The sequence below is a fragment of the Neodiprion pinetum genome, chromosome 4 (genome assembly GCF_021155775.2).
Source record: "Neodiprion pinetum isolate iyNeoPine1 chromosome 4, iyNeoPine1.2, whole genome shotgun sequence".
Taxonomy (NCBI): domain Eukaryota; kingdom Metazoa; phylum Arthropoda; class Insecta; order Hymenoptera; family Diprionidae; genus Neodiprion; species Neodiprion pinetum.
Window position 1 is genome coordinate 36,750,181 of NC_060235.2, and position 16,837 is coordinate 36,767,017.

The 16,837-nt window shown below is 43.1% G+C and overlaps 3 protein-coding genes across 3 annotated transcripts; 2 read left to right on the forward strand and 1 right to left on the reverse strand.

Moving 5' to 3' along the window:
- Positions 1 to 732: 732 nt before the first annotated feature.
- LOC124217377 (MYG1 protein C27H6.8) lies at positions 733 to 1,874 on the forward strand. The gene is made up of 4 exons (XM_046622839.2): positions 733 to 788; positions 869 to 1,070; positions 1,234 to 1,406; positions 1,673 to 1,874. The coding sequence occupies exons 1-4, from the start codon at positions 733 to 735 to the stop codon at positions 1,872 to 1,874; spliced, it is 633 nt and encodes a 210-aa protein (XP_046478795.2).
- A 548-nt stretch (positions 1,875 to 2,422) lies between these two features.
- On the reverse strand, positions 2,423 to 11,142 carry LOC124216826 (fibroin heavy chain-like). The gene is made up of 3 exons (XM_046621840.2): positions 11,065 to 11,142; positions 9,771 to 10,460; positions 2,423 to 3,307 (listed from the first exon to the last, which is right to left on the reverse strand). Exons 1-3 carry the CDS (start codon positions 11,074 to 11,076, stop codon positions 2,663 to 2,665), a joined length of 1,347 nt encoding a protein of 448 aa, XP_046477796.2. The 5' UTR covers positions 11,077 to 11,142; the 3' UTR covers positions 2,423 to 2,662.
- Positions 11,143 to 12,208: 1,066 nt separating this feature from the next.
- Positions 12,209 to 15,760, forward strand: LOC124217330 (cuticle protein 18.7). Its single transcript, XM_046622741.2, has 4 exons — positions 12,209 to 12,367; positions 12,566 to 13,024; positions 15,134 to 15,417; positions 15,503 to 15,760. The coding sequence occupies exons 1-4, from the start codon at positions 12,356 to 12,358 to the stop codon at positions 15,705 to 15,707; spliced, it is 960 nt and encodes a 319-aa protein (XP_046478697.1). The 5' UTR covers positions 12,209 to 12,355; the 3' UTR covers positions 15,708 to 15,760.
- The last annotated feature ends 1,077 nt before the right edge of the window (positions 15,761 to 16,837 follow it).

Genomic DNA, 16,837 nt, shown 5'->3' on the forward strand with positions numbered 1-16,837 from the left:
AAAAATAGATTTATATACAATTTGCTGAATTTTTTACAATATCAAGTCAGCAAAATCATATCACGCCTGATGATGTTCTTTCAATATTTTAGGACCCGTGATCAGAAAGTTCTGGACAGTTGTGATATTGTGGTTGACGTAGGAGGGGTGTATGATCCATCTACGCATCGCTATGATCATCATATGAAGTATGATGAAAAAGTTGTATAATGGAAGTTTTAATTTATCAGGTTTTATTGGAAATTGATATTGTTCTAAATAGTCTTGCAAATTTTGAACCTCAAGTGGATTATGAGTAGCTGACCCCCAAGCTTTAGTAAATTTACTTCTTAAACATCTAGTACTCGACTTCAATATCTGGGATAACTTAAGTTCACGATCGAACCTGATTGATCAAAACTTTGTACATGTATATGAAAAATTATTTATTTTATTATCCAATTTTGAATGAATATATTTCTTTTTCGATTGTAAAAATACCTTTTATAAGCTTCATGATGATTGATTATACAACAATTGGATGGATTTCATTTCATATATATTTTTTTTAGGGAATTCAAAGAAACTCTCAGTACAGTTATAAAAAAATCTGGATACAAGAGTAATATTAAACTGAGTAGTGCCGGCTTAATCTATTGTCACTTTGGTGATGAAATTATTAAGATACTAGTACCTGAAGTAACAGATGACTATGACCGGGCTAGTATTTTTAAAAAAGTGTATGAAACATTCATGCAAGAAATAGATGCCATTGATAATGGAGTGCCAATGTTTGATGGGGAACCTTCGTAAGTGGACATTATTTTCTATGTAGCTATAATGTTAATACAGAGAATTTATAATATTTTCTTATTATTTTATATGATAGGTACTATATCAGTACAAATTTGAGTAAGCGAGTGGCACGGTTGAATCCAACTTGGAATGGTCCTAAGCTGGATCCTGATGAACAGTTTGAGAAAGCTGTCGCGCTTACGGGCGAAGAATTCACCTATTTTATTCAACATGCAGCTAGAGTTTGGTGGCCTGCTAGATCAATTGTGGGAGATGCCGTTCTCGGGAGATTTGAGGTGAGAAAGAATTTTCAAATTCGGATATTTAATCTCAAAAAGGTCATGGTTAACCTTTGATAGTTAACTATCATTTTTCGTTGCTTCTGATGTAGTATGCTCACTTTTTCTTGTCTACTCACTCAACTGAAAAATTATGATGCATCTGCTTAACAATTAACAGGTCCATCCAAGTGGAGAAATTATTGAATTATCTACTTCTCTGCCTTGGAAGGAACATTTATACGAATTGGAAGAGGAACTAGGTGTAAAAGAGCCAATAAAATACGCTATTTTCCATGACAACAATTATAGAGTACAAGGTGTACCTGTAAAAGCTGCAAGCTTCATTTGCAGGTTTGTAAAATATCAATTTACATCGTTATAGCTTTTGATTTTGATAAACAAGATCGATTCAATCCTATTTACGCTACAAAATTCAACTTGAAAGCTAATGAATCTTGCATCGGACACGTTCACGATTAAAACGATTTAGAATGAAGTTTAATGTTTGTTAATATAAAATTCAGCTCAAATGTACCAAAGTTTGAAAAAAACATGATTATTCTTCAAACTTTCGAAACGTCGCAATATTTTTACCTTTTAGTTACTCGTTGTTACAGAATGTTCTTACCAGAGGCATGGGCAGGCTTGAGGGACGAAGAATTATCTGCTGTATCTGGCATTCCTGACAGTATATTTGTACACAGTGTTCGATTTATTGGTGGCCATAAAACTAGAGCAGGTGCATTAGCAATGGCTGCTAAGGCTCTCGAAATAGGAAAATCGATCGAAAGCGGTCACGCAGAAACGAATTCGAAATGACATAAACTGAATACTGTTTCATCACTTATATGCAATTCGAACTCTGGCAAATCGAAAGCAGAAAATAGATGAACACGAAGCTATTCCAAAAATAACCTATTTTGTACTCTACAAAAGATTTACAACATGTCGGTACTGATTTTAAAAAGTGTTTTGTTGCTAATGCGAAGCTGTAATTTCGCTGAAAGTCAGTGTAGATTCTACGTTATTTTTTATGATTTGTTTTTACAAACTTTGGTGAATGTTTTTTTTTATTAATTTAGGGGTATTAGCCCAAATTACACGATCCAGAATTGAGGAGGCATCTATTGTAGGATTGTCCAAGTATTCCGGTGGACGGGGTTAATGAACGGAGTGAACAATGAATTACATGTTTTAAAACATATTGCTCTTTAATGATAATATGATTTTCAATAAAACATCGTTATACACAATCAACAGGAATAATAGAAATGAATTACATCAATTCCACATATCGTATGAAACTGAAGGCACAGCATCATTCGGTAAAACAACCACAAGTATTTGTAAAAAAGAAAATGTTCAGTCTGTATACCAAAAGCGTTGCGTGTATTGTTTTGTTTTTGAATGTTTTTTCGTTTTTTTTTTTTCTCTTTGTTTTTGATAAAAAATAAGTTTTGTCTATTTCAGCGGGCACATCGGACTAGCCCGACGTGCGTCGCATTGGTTTTCCAGTATCGTACGTATAAAAAGGGAGTCTCCTAGAGGCAAGACGGTGGTCGGCGAGGTACGCAGTGGAAGATCATTTATCTTCATCCAGTTGTAATTTACCAGTAATGAGCGTGAGAATGGGCTTTGGCCTCGGCGTGAGCGGCGAAATGCGCTGCCTTGGCGTGGGCGACCTCGGGGGTGTCGACGACGCGGCCGTCATGTCCGATGGGGGCGGCGTGTCCGTGTCCGTACCCGTGTCCGTAGGCAACGGGGGCGGCGTAGGCGAGACCAGCAGGGGCAGCCCACCCGTGGACTCCGTATCCGTGGCTGGCGGTCTTGGCGGCTTCGTGAGCGTGAGCGGCGAGGTGAGCGGCCTTGGCGTGAGCTACCTCAGGGGTGTCGACGACGCGTCCGTCGTGGCCGAGGGGAGCACCGTGGGCGTAGTGGCCTCCGTAGACGTGGGCTGGGGCAGCCCAGGCACCGGCGAAGGGAGCGGCAGCGTATCCGTAAGCATTTCCGTAGGCCGGGGCACCCCAGGCGTGAGCGACAGGGGCGGCCCATCCGTGGACTCCGTGTCCGTATCCGGAGGTCTTGGCGGCTTCGTGAGCGTGGGCGGCGAGGTGGGCAGCCTTGGCGTGAGCCACCTCAGGGGTGTCGACTACGCGACCGTCGTGACCCAGGGGGGCTCCGGCGTGGTAGCCGTAGGGCACGATCGCCGATGGAGAGGCGGCGGCCAGGGCGGCGAGGGCGGACAAGACGATCTGGAATCATGTCGGATTGAGAGAGTCGGTTATATTAGCTGCGGAGATTACTGGTGAAATTTATATTTGAATCGTCGAGTTTTTATACTGTTAAAACCGATTGTTAATTTACTACACGTTTACTGTACAAATTAGTTGTCAAATTGCAAAACCAGGCTGCAAATTTACAAATTCAGTGTAGCGACGTAAGTTACTATGTATTTGCGGTAAATTTACTACAGAATTGTTTGATTTTATTAAAATTTATAAGAAAAGCGCAAGAAAGTAATTTGAATTTACTAAATTGTGTAGTAAATTTATTGTGTTTGTAAATTGAATAACCAGTGAACGTACGGTGAATTAGCTGTTCCGTATCCGAATCAAACTTCCAATGCAGTGTAGGAAGTTTCATACAGAAATTTTTAACAGTGAAGCTTGTGCAATTAAGGTGATATTGTAACATTTAGCAGCAAAGTAACGCGTTCCCTCGAGTAAGCCGTACTTGATTTGAAAAGATCTCTTTTATCGTATTTTTTGCACGCTCCCGCAAGGGTTCGCAGTAGAGAAAGAAATACGATAGAAATGGGCTTTGATCGTGAAGACTGTTCCGAGTACCTCATATTCATCTATTTTCTCACATAGTCGATACTACAAATGTTAATTACCGAATCGAAGATAATTTTCAATGCGGTGGATTGGAAACTTTTTGCTTGTAGACAAAATGAACGGTGCAACTTTGCCCGTTTACGAATGATTTCGAAAAGAACGACTTTTCTCTGGTGCCGCGGTTCAGTATATTGAAATCTCGTACTAAGAACAACGAAAGACGTGAAATCCAGAGAAATTTTGATGCGGTTTAGGTGCGGTTTAAAGTAATTTAGTTTTCGATTTCGTTGCATGGATTGCTCGAATGGGTGCAATATGAAAATTGATTTGTATAAGAAAGAATGAAGCAAGGTTGAAAACTACTTACGAAGACCTTCATGTTTCTTAGGTTGAAGCGCTGCTGGTTATCCAGTACTCGCTAGTGATGTGGACTGTTGTGCCGTTCTGAGGTAACGAGCCCCTTTATATATCAATCCGAAACGTTTTGTCGGCCTACACCTGGAACCCCGCCCCGTTCCAATGTTACACATAATATTATGGCATTGACATTACATTGAGGGTCCTCGGGCCCCCGAACCCCTCGCTCTCGCCTCGGAGAGCCTCTAGGAATGCCCGATCTACAGTCTAGATTCGAGTGTCGAGGTCAGGCACGTCGGAGACGTTGCCGCGGGCAGCAGGTCTCGTTGGGGGCCGAACTGCGAACAGGAGCCAAGTCCCCATTCTCCTCAGCCCTTCCAATATTGCATTCTCATTTTACAATTATGCTTCCGCCTATAAGCGCGTTATATGTACGTACATATCGACATAGGTATGTACATACGCGTTATTCGAGAGACAGATGACGAGGTGCTAGTCCGGCATGTCTATCAATTGTTCGTCGACTTGTCAGGGACAGTGTTGCAATTGATCGAATCACGCATAGATGTTTTTGACGTCAGTGTCAAATTTTATGCCAATTTAGACGAAAACTTGTTCAACGGTTTAATGTTGATGCGCTGAATCAGTGGCTTTCAGGGTGACCGACGAAGCTGTAATTCTGGAATACATTACAATGTAACTAAATCCACCATTTTTGAATGTTCTCTTCGGATGGACGGTAGCGTTTTAACATTACCTTGGCAAAATTTGCGCGTCGAGGGTTTTGCCTCTACCTCACAAAACTCGATTCGTACCATTTTTTATCGTAGAATGTTTTTCAAAAACAGATTTTGATGAATATTTTGACTACCTACGTACGGCACGATATGTTGGTTGAATCTATTGTATTGTTTATACTATTCGCTTGACGATTATCTGCCCAGATAACAAAATTAACATAATCCAAATTTTGTCATTTATGCGGTAATAATATTTTGAAATTATTGTTGGAAACATGCGTATAAAAAAAATCGCTTCAATTTATACAACTTTGTTTACAGCGCCCAATAATAGCGTATGTTGAATTAATATAAAAATTTACATACGTGTTTGGAAAAATATGTTACACGCATGACTGCGGAACCGTCGATTCTGATGCCTATAATAAAGGTATTCGACTCGGGGTGCGGTTGAAAGTGTAATTTGAGATCATTAAGTGAATATCGATATCTTGGTCAGTTTTGGTAAATGGAGAAAAAAAAGTATCCGCTGAGCTGTTTCTTGGCTGTTTAATCTTACAAAACTAGTAAGAAAAGTCGAACCACCTAAAAACTGAAACATGCTGATTTATTTTGAAATCAGAGATCTCTGCATTACGATGTTCTATATAATTTTTTATTCAAAATTTTCAATTGACTCTGAAGAATTTTCTGAAGAACAATACAAAACTACGAGTAACTGGAAGTTCTGACAGTTGTTTGAGAAAATTCGGAAAAAGTAGAATTCTGGAATCAAGAATGAAAGGGCCAAATTTAAGTCTTTTCTGACAATTTATAACTGCAAAGAAATTTTCTTCTGACTAAACATAGGACCGTCAAAGTTATTGTTGAACAAAATTTCCCTTGGATATATTTTCCTAGATAGATCGTCCTGACGACGTTATCTTGATCGCGATCAGTTCTTACGGTCTTATTCTTTATACTTGTAAAAAAATCAACGAATTCCTAAATATCAAATTACATGTCAAGGCTCACGGTATGCATACGAGAATTTGCATGCAACGTTAATTTTTTTAAGTAGAAACAATAGACCGAAGCGAATGTCGATGGAAGGTGTCTCAATATTATAACTACCTAATTGATCAGCACGCCCCTCGCCATATGATGTTAAAGAGGAATTTCATTATATGGGCGGCTGCAATTGCCTCATATCACAGATGACACGGTTACTTTTATTACGTCATGCTGCACGGTGCAGTGTTCAACATTATGCACTATTACATTGCAATATTCTAATGATCCCTGCATATTATTCTATGACGTTTCAAAACGCATTTGCATTTTATTTGAAAATCGTAATACCTTGGGATTCGGTAGAATATTTGAAATAATTGAATACCATTTTCAGAACTCATTGAAATTGGTTTCAAATTATTCTCAGTTTGTACAATTATCATCAAATATTGCGAATTTTTGTTCAATTTCAGAAAGTGTCTAAAAAATTAAAGTACCGGAGTAGCAAGTTTCCATCAATTTCACCACACATTTTCGCTCTTATACATTACATGCACCATCGCAATGTCGTGCCGTGGTTTAAAATTTTACGTGTAAAAATGGTTAAAATTGGATGCAAAAAAATATGTGGAATTCCTCGGTACGATTGACCCGCATGTATTGCAATATACTGACACAATAGTCCCAAGAAAATCCATCTAAATAATTTCACTTTCCTCTCTCTCTCTCTCTCTCTTCGATCTCTAGTTGTTCGCGCCGCGCGGCCTATACTACGTTTTATGTAATCGAAATACAATTTCGGAAAAAGAGATATTGGCGCAACGTTATTGTGCCCGTGCGTGCGTGCAGTCCGGCTCCATTCCGCGTATAAGCGTTAAGTACGCAACGCAATCCTCCACGTACATTTATTGCGAGAGGTTCAATCCGATTACCATGTTACGACGTTACGTACATTTTATTGGATCTATACGGTGAAACCGCTGCCGTTCATCGAAGCGCCACGTGCTAATTAAATCTAATTCAAGTTTTCTAGAGGAATGCCTAATACTAGGAAATTGAATGCCTTGTTGGTGTAATAATAAGTTAAATTAATTTTTCAACGTAAAATGTAGTAGAGTGAATTTTTATAAGAAGAAGATAATACAGATTCAGTTTTATACGAACAGACAAAATTTTGAAAATTTTCATTCTGATACAGAGACATATTTTTGTTTTTCAAAATCCAAAAGTGAATAATTTTTATACAACTATCGCTAAACGCTAATGATGAATAAACTGAAGTAAGTTTACGGCAAAATTGTATAAAAACGGTATTCTCTTGGGTGAAAAATCCGATGGAAGTCGAAGAATCATATTCTGCACAAGGAACTAGCCGCCGATCATTGGCCATTGTTACGATTCGTTAGTCTTATCGAACTGTTATTAGGATCGTAGTTCTCGCGAAAATATTTTTCACACGTAACTTCTGACTATATTACTTTTTTTTTTTTTTTTTTTTTATCATTTGGGCTTTGCTGCTTCCCCACTTGCCGATATCCCGATTGACGGTTTACTTTTACATCATTTGACCGTCAAGGCCGTCAAATGTTTCCGCATGACAGCAGCAGCAGCCACCGTGCTGAATACACACGGCATACCTACAGTACCTACCACGAAAATAACTTTTGTATCTTTGTAATTGTAGGGAAAGGCTCCGTGCGGGATTTACTATTATTGTCACGCCGCCTCTCGGGCGACTCTTGTCGGCTTCTGTAATTTGCTCCTGATTGCCGATAGCGCGTCCCCGTAATGTGTGCATGTGTCGTTCCCGGGATCCGGGTGCCACAAGACCGAGGTCAAGCGGCACATGCCGACTCCCGTGAAATCGAAGATTTTGTGCCAACACTCTCGGTTTTGCTTAGGGATGCTGTGCAGGTATTCTCTCTACACGCGTCCTTGGCTGCCTTGCTGGAATATGAACAAAAGAATATCCCAGCTCACTTCGAGATCGCTGCATTTTTTTGCTTATCGCGGAGAATGTGTAGCGAAATTCATTCGCAATGGTCTCGCTTTTTTCCAATCAAACCTGCGAATGCTTGTTAAAAGCTTCCGTCCACGCTTGTGTGCGTGCGTGTGTGTGTAGTACCGTACGAACAGACCTGAAAAGAAAATGCCATCTATCCAGCTGGATAATCAGTCGTTTACCGTCTACGCTGTACGATAGCGTATTACGAATACTAATCGGCTTAATTCGTTGGTAAATTTATATCTTGATCGATTTAATTAGTCGTTATACATACACGTTTTTGACTTTACGTGATTTATGCGACTTTGAATGTTTACACAGTATGGAACTCGGGTGAATAACTTGTTGACATTGATTTCAATTAGTTTCAAGTATTTACCCGTGCCAGCTGGAAATAATGTGAATTTAAATCGTATATACGCACTATTTTCAAAATTAGAAATTGGTTTTGCAGTTTAGAATCTAATCATCTATAATCGTTACGGACCATTTGGCGGGATTATATCACAGGTGAACATGCACATCGGGGGAGTAAGGAACGGATGTTTCGTCCTTCACGAGCCAACACGGAAGAGGAAGAACGATGTACTCGTAATCAATTCCATCAGGGCAATCAGAGGCATTCCCCGTAAGTCGTTCGAAAACCGGGACCATTATTGATTTTATTATCTCGTCAGAGAAAAAGCCTAATAATCGACTTTACAAAATGATGATGGTTTTCTTTGTGTCTTGCAGTGAGCGGCTGGTCGCATATCATGTAAAATATACGTGCCCCATGTGTATACATGTCCATGCACAGTGGGATACGAGCCTTGAACTGCACCGAGGTATTTCAGGCTATTTTATTACGTCGTTATTTTAAATACAATGAGAATATGATCGTGTCATGTCCGCCTGCGCGTGATAGTGAGTTGAGTGAACAGTGCGCGGCACGCCTCGTGCGTATGTATAAATAAATTATAATAGTATGCACGATATCACGTACATAAGTTTGAAATTGCGCTACATTTTGTCCGATCAGAATGTGATATTGTGCCTTCGGGTGGGGTTTATTATTCCGAGGAGATATCTCTGAATAATAACTATTTTTTATCCAGAGGAAACAGACACACTCTATACGAATATTCTTTTGCATTGCGTTGATTGCTTGTTTCCCGGCACTGAATTAGCTCAATTGTGCGAATCGAATGGTCTTATTGATTGTAAATAACGGTTGCATTCACCCTTCGCAATTGCAAAATAGAGAATTTGTATACATACATTATACCCGTGTCGTAATACCCGATTGTCTGTTTATGCTTTTTATTTTTTTCTAATACACGTTCTACCCAACTGAGTAAGTATAAAAAGTTGCTTTGCGCGTTACGCGGACAAAGATGAAGTAACCGAACGGAGAAATCTACGGGAAGGACTCACCTTCGTTCTTCGACAACCTCTCAGAATTGAGCAAGGAGGCACAAGGATGAAGGATTCGTAGCAATTTTCACAATTATTGCATGTAACGGAAAACCGCGCGGTAGAATCAACGCATACATGAGCAATAAGTACGGCCGTTCGAGTTTGAAATAACACGTGGAATTGGCAACGGGGGATAAGGTTTTACTGCCATGACAGGCAGTAATTAAACAAAAAAAAACATAATCAAGGGTACATGTAAAATGTTAACAACAGTTTATTATCACGCTTAGAAACTAAGGAACACGTCACAGCATTGGACAGGCTCAACGAAAAACGCCCAGCCTAGCAGTAGTCGGGATCATCCCTCGTCTCGGCGGGGCTTTTACCACTTGTTGTAGGCAGCGGGTGCCGGGGCGTATCCGTGGTAGTAACCGTGTCCGTACGCGTCGCTGGCGGCGGCGTGAGCGGCGAGGTGAGCGGCCTTGGCGTGAGCGACTTCGGGGGTGTCGACGACTCTGCCGTCGTGAGCGAGGGGAGCGGGAGGTCCGTGATACGCGTGACCCGCGCCGTGCGCGAAGCCGTGTTCGGCGGAGCCGCCGTAGTAGCCTTCGCCCTCGTAGCCTCCGCTGTGGTGAGCGTTGGCCAGAGCCTCGGCGTGAGCGGCCAGGTGAGCGGCCTTCAAGTGAGCAACGTCGGGGGTGTCGATGACGCGCCCCTTGTGGTCGAGGGGGGCGGGAGGGCCGTGGTATCCGTGCCCGGCGTGAGCCGAGTGCTCACCGTAAGCGGCCGGGGCGGCGTAGCCGACCACGTGACCGGAGTGACCGTAGCCGTATTCCTCATCGGCCGGCGCGCCCCAGGACGCCTTGGCGGCGGCTTCAGCGTGAGCGGCGAGGTGAGCAGCCTTCGCGTGAGCGACCTCGGGTGTCTCGACGACGCGTCCGTCGTGAGCGAGGGGCGCGGCAGGGCCGTGATAGCCGGCGTACCCTGCGCCGTGTCCGTCGTAGCTGATGGCCGAATCGTAGCTCGAGTAACCGGGTCTGGCTGCGACCACGGCTGCGACGGCGGCGAGAGCAATCTGCGGGGAGAGAAGCTTTTTTTTAAGGGGGTTTTATGGCTCGTTGTGATCGCGGCTGGTTCCGCCTCGCTGGCGGGACAGCGTAGGTACGTGAAGAAAATAATTGACCGGCTAATCGGGGAACGCCGTATGGCCATGTGTTGGGAAACAATTTAGATGCCGGATAAACGGTGCCGTCGCGGTCGTCTTGTCTTGTCTTCTGCGTGTCATTGCCTAAGGACGCCGTTTGACACGGCGGTTGATCAACGTTTCTTTGTTCGCACGAAAATTGAAGTAACAAGAGCGTTGTATGTTTCCATGTGTTACGTGAGTTCGAAACAAGTCTCGTCTGTCAGTTAATTGAGAAATTTAATCAATGCTGCATTGAGTTGAATTCTGTATCGTACAATGTATTGTAAATTACGTTGAAAAGGTTCGTTACTGTGCCGTACCTGCCAGAAACAAATCTAGAGAAACGCGACGCAAAATTTTGCAAAACGAAGTGATTTTTGTTATTTTTATAATTGTAATCGAATTTAGGTGGTCCAGCAGCGAAATGGCTTTGCTAATTGATACAGTCCTCGGCTGAATTCCGTATCTAGTAGGAATAAATGAAAACACTCACGAGCAACTTCATCTTTCCTGGTTTCTCGGAAACTTGGGGAACGTGTGTGATTTAGGGAGACAGCGTCGGGTCTTATATACAGATTGAAGTTGCCTTAATTACTCAATATTTGCTCCCACCTTTGGGCGCGAGTTTGTGGTCTATGTGACGTCGAGCTATGCTGCGCGTGCAGGTGACTGGATATTAAATTGGAATTTCACGGGGCAGCGTGAAAGCCCGTTTGTAAGGTATACCGTTGTTCATATCTGCGGAATGTATCCCAAAAAGTACAGCAAGGTTTTGGCCTCCCAGTCTCTGACCTGTCGTGCACCGAGTGTTTCAAAATACCCTACACGCTTTTACGCCACTCCTTGTAACCATGATCGTTGATCAACGCGGTTAATTTACGGCTGCGTACTAAACAAAAAGGGGAAATTGTTCCGAAACATTCCATTGGTTCAATTACGAGTCATTCTCACTACTATATGAGCGAAATATTCCGCACAGAAATTAGAGATCGAGGCCATTCATTCCCGATGAGATCCATGGTGCAAACTGTTACGTACGACTTGATATGGGAATTGTATATGGTGAAATCCGAATTCTTTAACTTACAGCCTTCGTTAAGACGGTAGTAATAGAGGTAATGAAACTCCGCGATCCGAATCATCTTTTTACCACAAGTAAATACATACCTACCTATATGTAAAGAGACTTGTTCCGATCGAATTTCCGCACCTATTATCCAACCGATTCGTAATTGGAAGTAATTGATACTCGAAAGCCGTTGACTCGATGCCGATCATCGATACGTTATTGTTCGTCTATGTCGCGGTTTGTTCCAAAGGAACGTAGAGTTACCGATGCCAATTAATGCAAAAGCTTGTTTTATAGTTGTGTAATGGGAACCTTCGCCTTGTCGTGAATACGTCGTGTCCACGTTCTGAGTTAACAAGGCACGTATGGTATTCACGTAAGTAGACTGTTATGCCGGCTATTATTCGAGTCAACTCTCACTCCCTTGCTCTCGCTGTCTTACTCTCACTCGATCTTTTTATCCCTTATCTACGTCTGTCTTTCTCCTGTATGGCGAGACACCCCACCCAAACGGTACAGCGCTGGTTACCAAATCTATAATAATACTCGCACGCTCAACAATGTGTACAAAATATCGATATATCAATCGAATATTACGTGAAACCTTGCGATTTACACGTGCAGAGCACAAGTGACCGTTCTGTTTTAACTCGACGTATAAATAGCTACGAAACGCACCATTCCTCAGATCAAACAGTCCAGCAAACCAACAAACATGAAGTTCTTCGTGAGTAGATCACACAACGCCTCATTTCACAGTCCAAATTTTTTGCCACATAAAATGTCCAGTGAATTCCATTGAATTGTGCAGATTCAGAGCCAACGTCAAATTGGCGTCAAAATATGCAGCATAAACGATCGTCTCATCGAATCTCTCCAACATACGTCTACAGTGAAAACAATATATCGGTATTACAAATTTCAGATCGTCCTGTCCGCCGTCGCAGCGCTCGCCCTGGGCCACCCGGGTTACCATTCTTCGTTGGCTTCTGGTGGTCACTATCTTTCCGGCCCGGCGGTTCACGGCTATCACGGACCAGCTGCGCCCCTGGCTCACGATGGTCGAGTGATCGACACCCCCGAAGTGGCCCACGCAAAGGCTGCCCACTTTGCTGCCCACGCTGACGCCGCTGCTCATGCCCATTACGCCGCTCCTCACGGTGATTACGAACAGGGTCCTTCCAGCTACGGTGCTCACGAGTACGCCGCTCCCCTGGCCTCTTATCACGGACCGCCTGCCCCCCTTGGTCACGACGGACGCGTGGTCGACACTCCTGAAGTGGCTCACGCCAAAGCTGCTCACCTCGTCACCCTCGCCGAGGAGGCAGCCAAGGCTGTCCATGCACCGCATTCCGGATACTATGGCGCACCCCATCACCAGTGGTAGACCGAACGATGAGTCGTCCGATTGAATGAAGAAGTCGCGGTTTGTTTTAAGGTTGCATTTATTGGAATAAATTATCGATATCAAGTGCGACGCTGTAAATCGAACCCAAATCTTCTACGACGATGAACTCCGATACGTTGGCAACCCATCGGCATCCTTCGTTGCGCAATCATAAATATTATGTACCGTTCACCTTGCACAGAGGATGCATTGAACACCGGCCAGCCTCTGGTGTAATCTAGATTGTACCTCGGTTATTATAAAACAAAGGTACGCTTAACCGTTATTATCCATTTCTCTTGCAGTATACTCGGTACAGAATGTCTTAGGTTAGCAACGTCATTTTCCGCATCAGGATCTGCAATCCAGTTATCGCGATTGAGCGTTGGCGTACGTCTCGCCCCGAAGGAAACCACTTTTTTTTTTTTCTTCGTTACAAAGACACATTTGCACGGACAATGAAGCCCACTGTGCAGGATCAACGGATACCTGTGACCTGATCGGTGAACCGAGGAAGATTGTGTCGGTGACACGTACCACGCTATATCACCTCGAGACATGTTGCATGTTTTACCGTGATTGGAATGCATATCGTTGCAGGTAAGTATTCGATTCTATTTCGATTCCGTGTGGATAAGAGCGACAAATGTCACGGTTTGCAGCTCGTGATATCGTTTTTAATTACCTACGCTGCGTAACAAGAGTTCCACAAGTCATACCGTATCGGCTGTCGCAAACTGTAATCAAGGTCGATCACCTGCAGTCAATATTATTCGTGGTATGTGTCGTTCGATAGCCGAAAGGTATCCAACGGATTCATGCAAATCAGCAATGCGGTAGACGTTCCTCGCTGTTAATTCCATGGTCCCTTCATTGATCACCGTTCCTCTTATTCTTCTGATACTTCCTCAAGCCGAACCGTGATTATAGTAGCCTTACAAGGCGCTGCCCTCGCTACGGCAAGGTCAGTTCGACCGAGCCTTGGTCGTAGAAGTTTAATTGACGATTCAGTAATTATTACCAATGATAACGGGTTTACATACGCAGGTATTCTCATTCCTCAAAATTACTGTCATCCTTGCTCACGGTGTTGTCACGCTGAAAACGCTTCCGGTATGCTCACCTTGTAGTCGCCAATCTTAGATGCAACTATTTTAGGACATCGTTAGAGCATCGATGATCATTACGATTGACTATGACTACTGTGAGAATTACCGATGAAGTTGCAAACCTGCTGCGCTTCCCTTCACCCCTTGATTTAAAACGCCCTGCGGAAATTCTTGTAGCATATTTGCTGCGCTGATGCAAGAGCAAGTGTCGATGTGGATGTTAAAATGTCAATGTCAATTGAAACTCTGAAACCCACACCTAGTCACACGGACGCGTTGTTCCTCGCGCGGCATGGGCGTATAGGCGTGTATCCCAATAACATACCTGCATTACTTACTCACACTAAGAATCCACGAACAGGGCGTCTCTGTTAATGTTACGGAATTGAGAGGTCCCTGGCTCTGCTCTGGGTCGCTATTCTCTATGGGAGTAAGAAAGAGATCACTTTCTTGGGTGTGGTGTGGCTCCCAAGCTGCGATGCAGGCTGCGCGGGGAGGCATCGACTCTACCTATAAATTGAACGACCTGTTCCCATCAACGAACAAGTACTCCTCGTGTTCTACCAGACAAAGATCTACTCGGAATCAATCGACGCTCCATCATGAATACTCTGGTAAGTATTTTGGAAGACGTCCAAACGATTTTTCGATTCTCATCCGTCGACTCTAGGGAAGTCTCTCATTTATCCGAGCTTTAACTACATGTCATTATTTTCTCTTTCAACCATTCATTGCTTGGCACTTTGACCCCTTGGAAGAATAACTCGTGACGTTAGACTTATCGGAGGGAGTCCTTTTCAAGTACCAGATAAATCCCTTCGACATTCGTTTATGAATTATAGAATGATTTGTTCAAAAAAGACGTACCATTCTCTGCAAGAATTGTCATTATCTGGAATCTCTGGTAATAAAAACTACCAACGTCCTTATTTCGTAAATAATGAATACGAAATAGAGACCGTTCCTAACAATGATTGATCGAAAATCATCCTTCCAGACCCTGGTGTCAATTTTGGCGTCTCTCGCCTCGGTGGCGGTTGGGTCTCCGCAGTGGTACGGAGCACCTCACGGAGGATACGCGGGTTCCGCGGTTCCAGCTCCACTTGGTCCGGATGGCCGAGTGGTGGACACACCGGAAGTAGCCCAGCTGAAGGCCGCCCACTTGAGCGCTTTGGCCGAAGCTAACGCTCGCGCTCCGAAGGGACTAATTGGAGGACCATCTGGGCCGTACGCGGGCCCGGACGGCGGCTACGCCGCGGCAAATTACGTCGCTCACTACAGGTGATTACATTGCTATTACCTGAAATTACAGGAACACATACGCGAGTCAGAGATATTCGTTACACCGATAGTTGCTTCGTTTCAGCGGACCCCCGGCGCCTCTTGGGCCTGACGGACGAGTCATAGACACACCGGAAGTGCAGCAGGCCAAAGCCGTCCATTTCTCTCTTTACAACGCCCAGGCCCAACGAGTTCCGGCTGGTCCAGCTGAGCCCGCAACCCCCGACGCATGGAACGCGGGTAACGGAGTGTGGAATGGAGGCTGGAACGGGGCCCACGAACAGTACTAGGCGCTCGGTACTTAACGATCACTCTCAAAACGTCAATCGCCTGTTAGTCGCAATTGTTAGAAAAAATTACGAACAAATTTAAAACGTCATGCGATTATCTCTTTTGCTCTTGTTTGTTTTTTTCCATTATAATCACTCATTCAACTTGCATGTTACCATATACATGTAACGATTAGTGGCAAACAAGCGATTGGACATCTTTCATGGATCTCTTATTATACGTATATAGGTATGCGTCGCCTTGATCATTCTTTACGGAATCTGTCAACCCGCCGGATTCTCGAGGTGATCGACAAGTTTTGCCAGAAATCGAACGAATCCTTCAATATTTCTGTAAAAATACTCTATACTCATTCATTTTATATCGTATTTTATCCATCAATTTATACTGTTTCTTTATGTGATACATACATATATATATATATGTATATATATATATATATATATATATATATATATATATATATATATATGCGTGTATTGAAAAATGAAATATATAAAACGTATACATCATACCTATGCATATAATGATCATGCTAAAATTGCCATCTAATATCCGCGTAGAGTTTCGTTATGGGATCGCACGTTATATGGCCGTTTTCCATACTTGGAGCTAGAAAGCTTTTCTCGCCCAAGTTATATCGCAATTTGAAGCCTGACTTGCATCCTATTTCTAAGAATCCTATTTTGTTATAACGACTGACGACTGTGTACAACCTAAATATTCCTCAGTATCCATCACACTCGCGATAAATATGAATTCACGTCCGAGTAAACGACCAAAGCATCTATTTTACGACGTGACTTCGAGAAAGGCGTGTCTCGGAATGGATGCACAAGAGTTTATTACACGAGTCGGAAGAAACTGGTTCGCTTACCCGAAGCTTTCCGCGACCGTCTCGCGGTCTTATAATATCTTCGAACAGCAAGGCCGCGTGCCGGAGTCGGAGGCTGATCGTAACACGCGATAATTGGATAGCTTTAGCATAGGACTGCAGCTTATGGCGGCGAGGTGAGGGTCAGGCACTTAACGACCCTTTGCTGGGACTAGAATTTGCACCGGGAAACGCTGGCTCGACACTTTCATCCGATTTGCATATAAGTGCAGCATACCTGGTGTGCTCCAATTA

Coding starts and splice junctions, on each gene's coding strand:
- LOC124217377 (XM_046622839.2), top strand. CDS start 733: ATGCAAGAAATAGATGCCATTGATAATGGAGTGCCAATGTTTGATGGG. Junction 789..868: donor ATGTTTGATGGGGAACCTTC/GTAAGTGGACAT, acceptor TTTATATGATAG/GTACTATATCAGTACAAATT. Junction 1,071..1,233: donor CCGTTCTCGGGAGATTTGAG/GTGAGAAAGAAT, acceptor AACAATTAACAG/GTCCATCCAAGTGGAGAAAT.
- LOC124216826 (XM_046621840.2), bottom strand. Junction 3,308..9,770: donor CCGCTGCCTACAACAAGTGG/TAAAAGCCCCGC, acceptor ACATGATTCCAG/ATCGTCTTGTCCGCCCTCGC.
- LOC124217330 (XM_046622741.2), top strand. Junction 13,025..15,133: donor GCGCACCCCATCACCAGTGG/TAGACCGAACGA, acceptor TCATCCTTCCAG/ACCCTGGTGTCAATTTTGGC. Junction 15,418..15,502: donor AATTACGTCGCTCACTACAG/GTGATTACATTG, acceptor GCTTCGTTTCAG/CGGACCCCCGGCGCCTCTTG.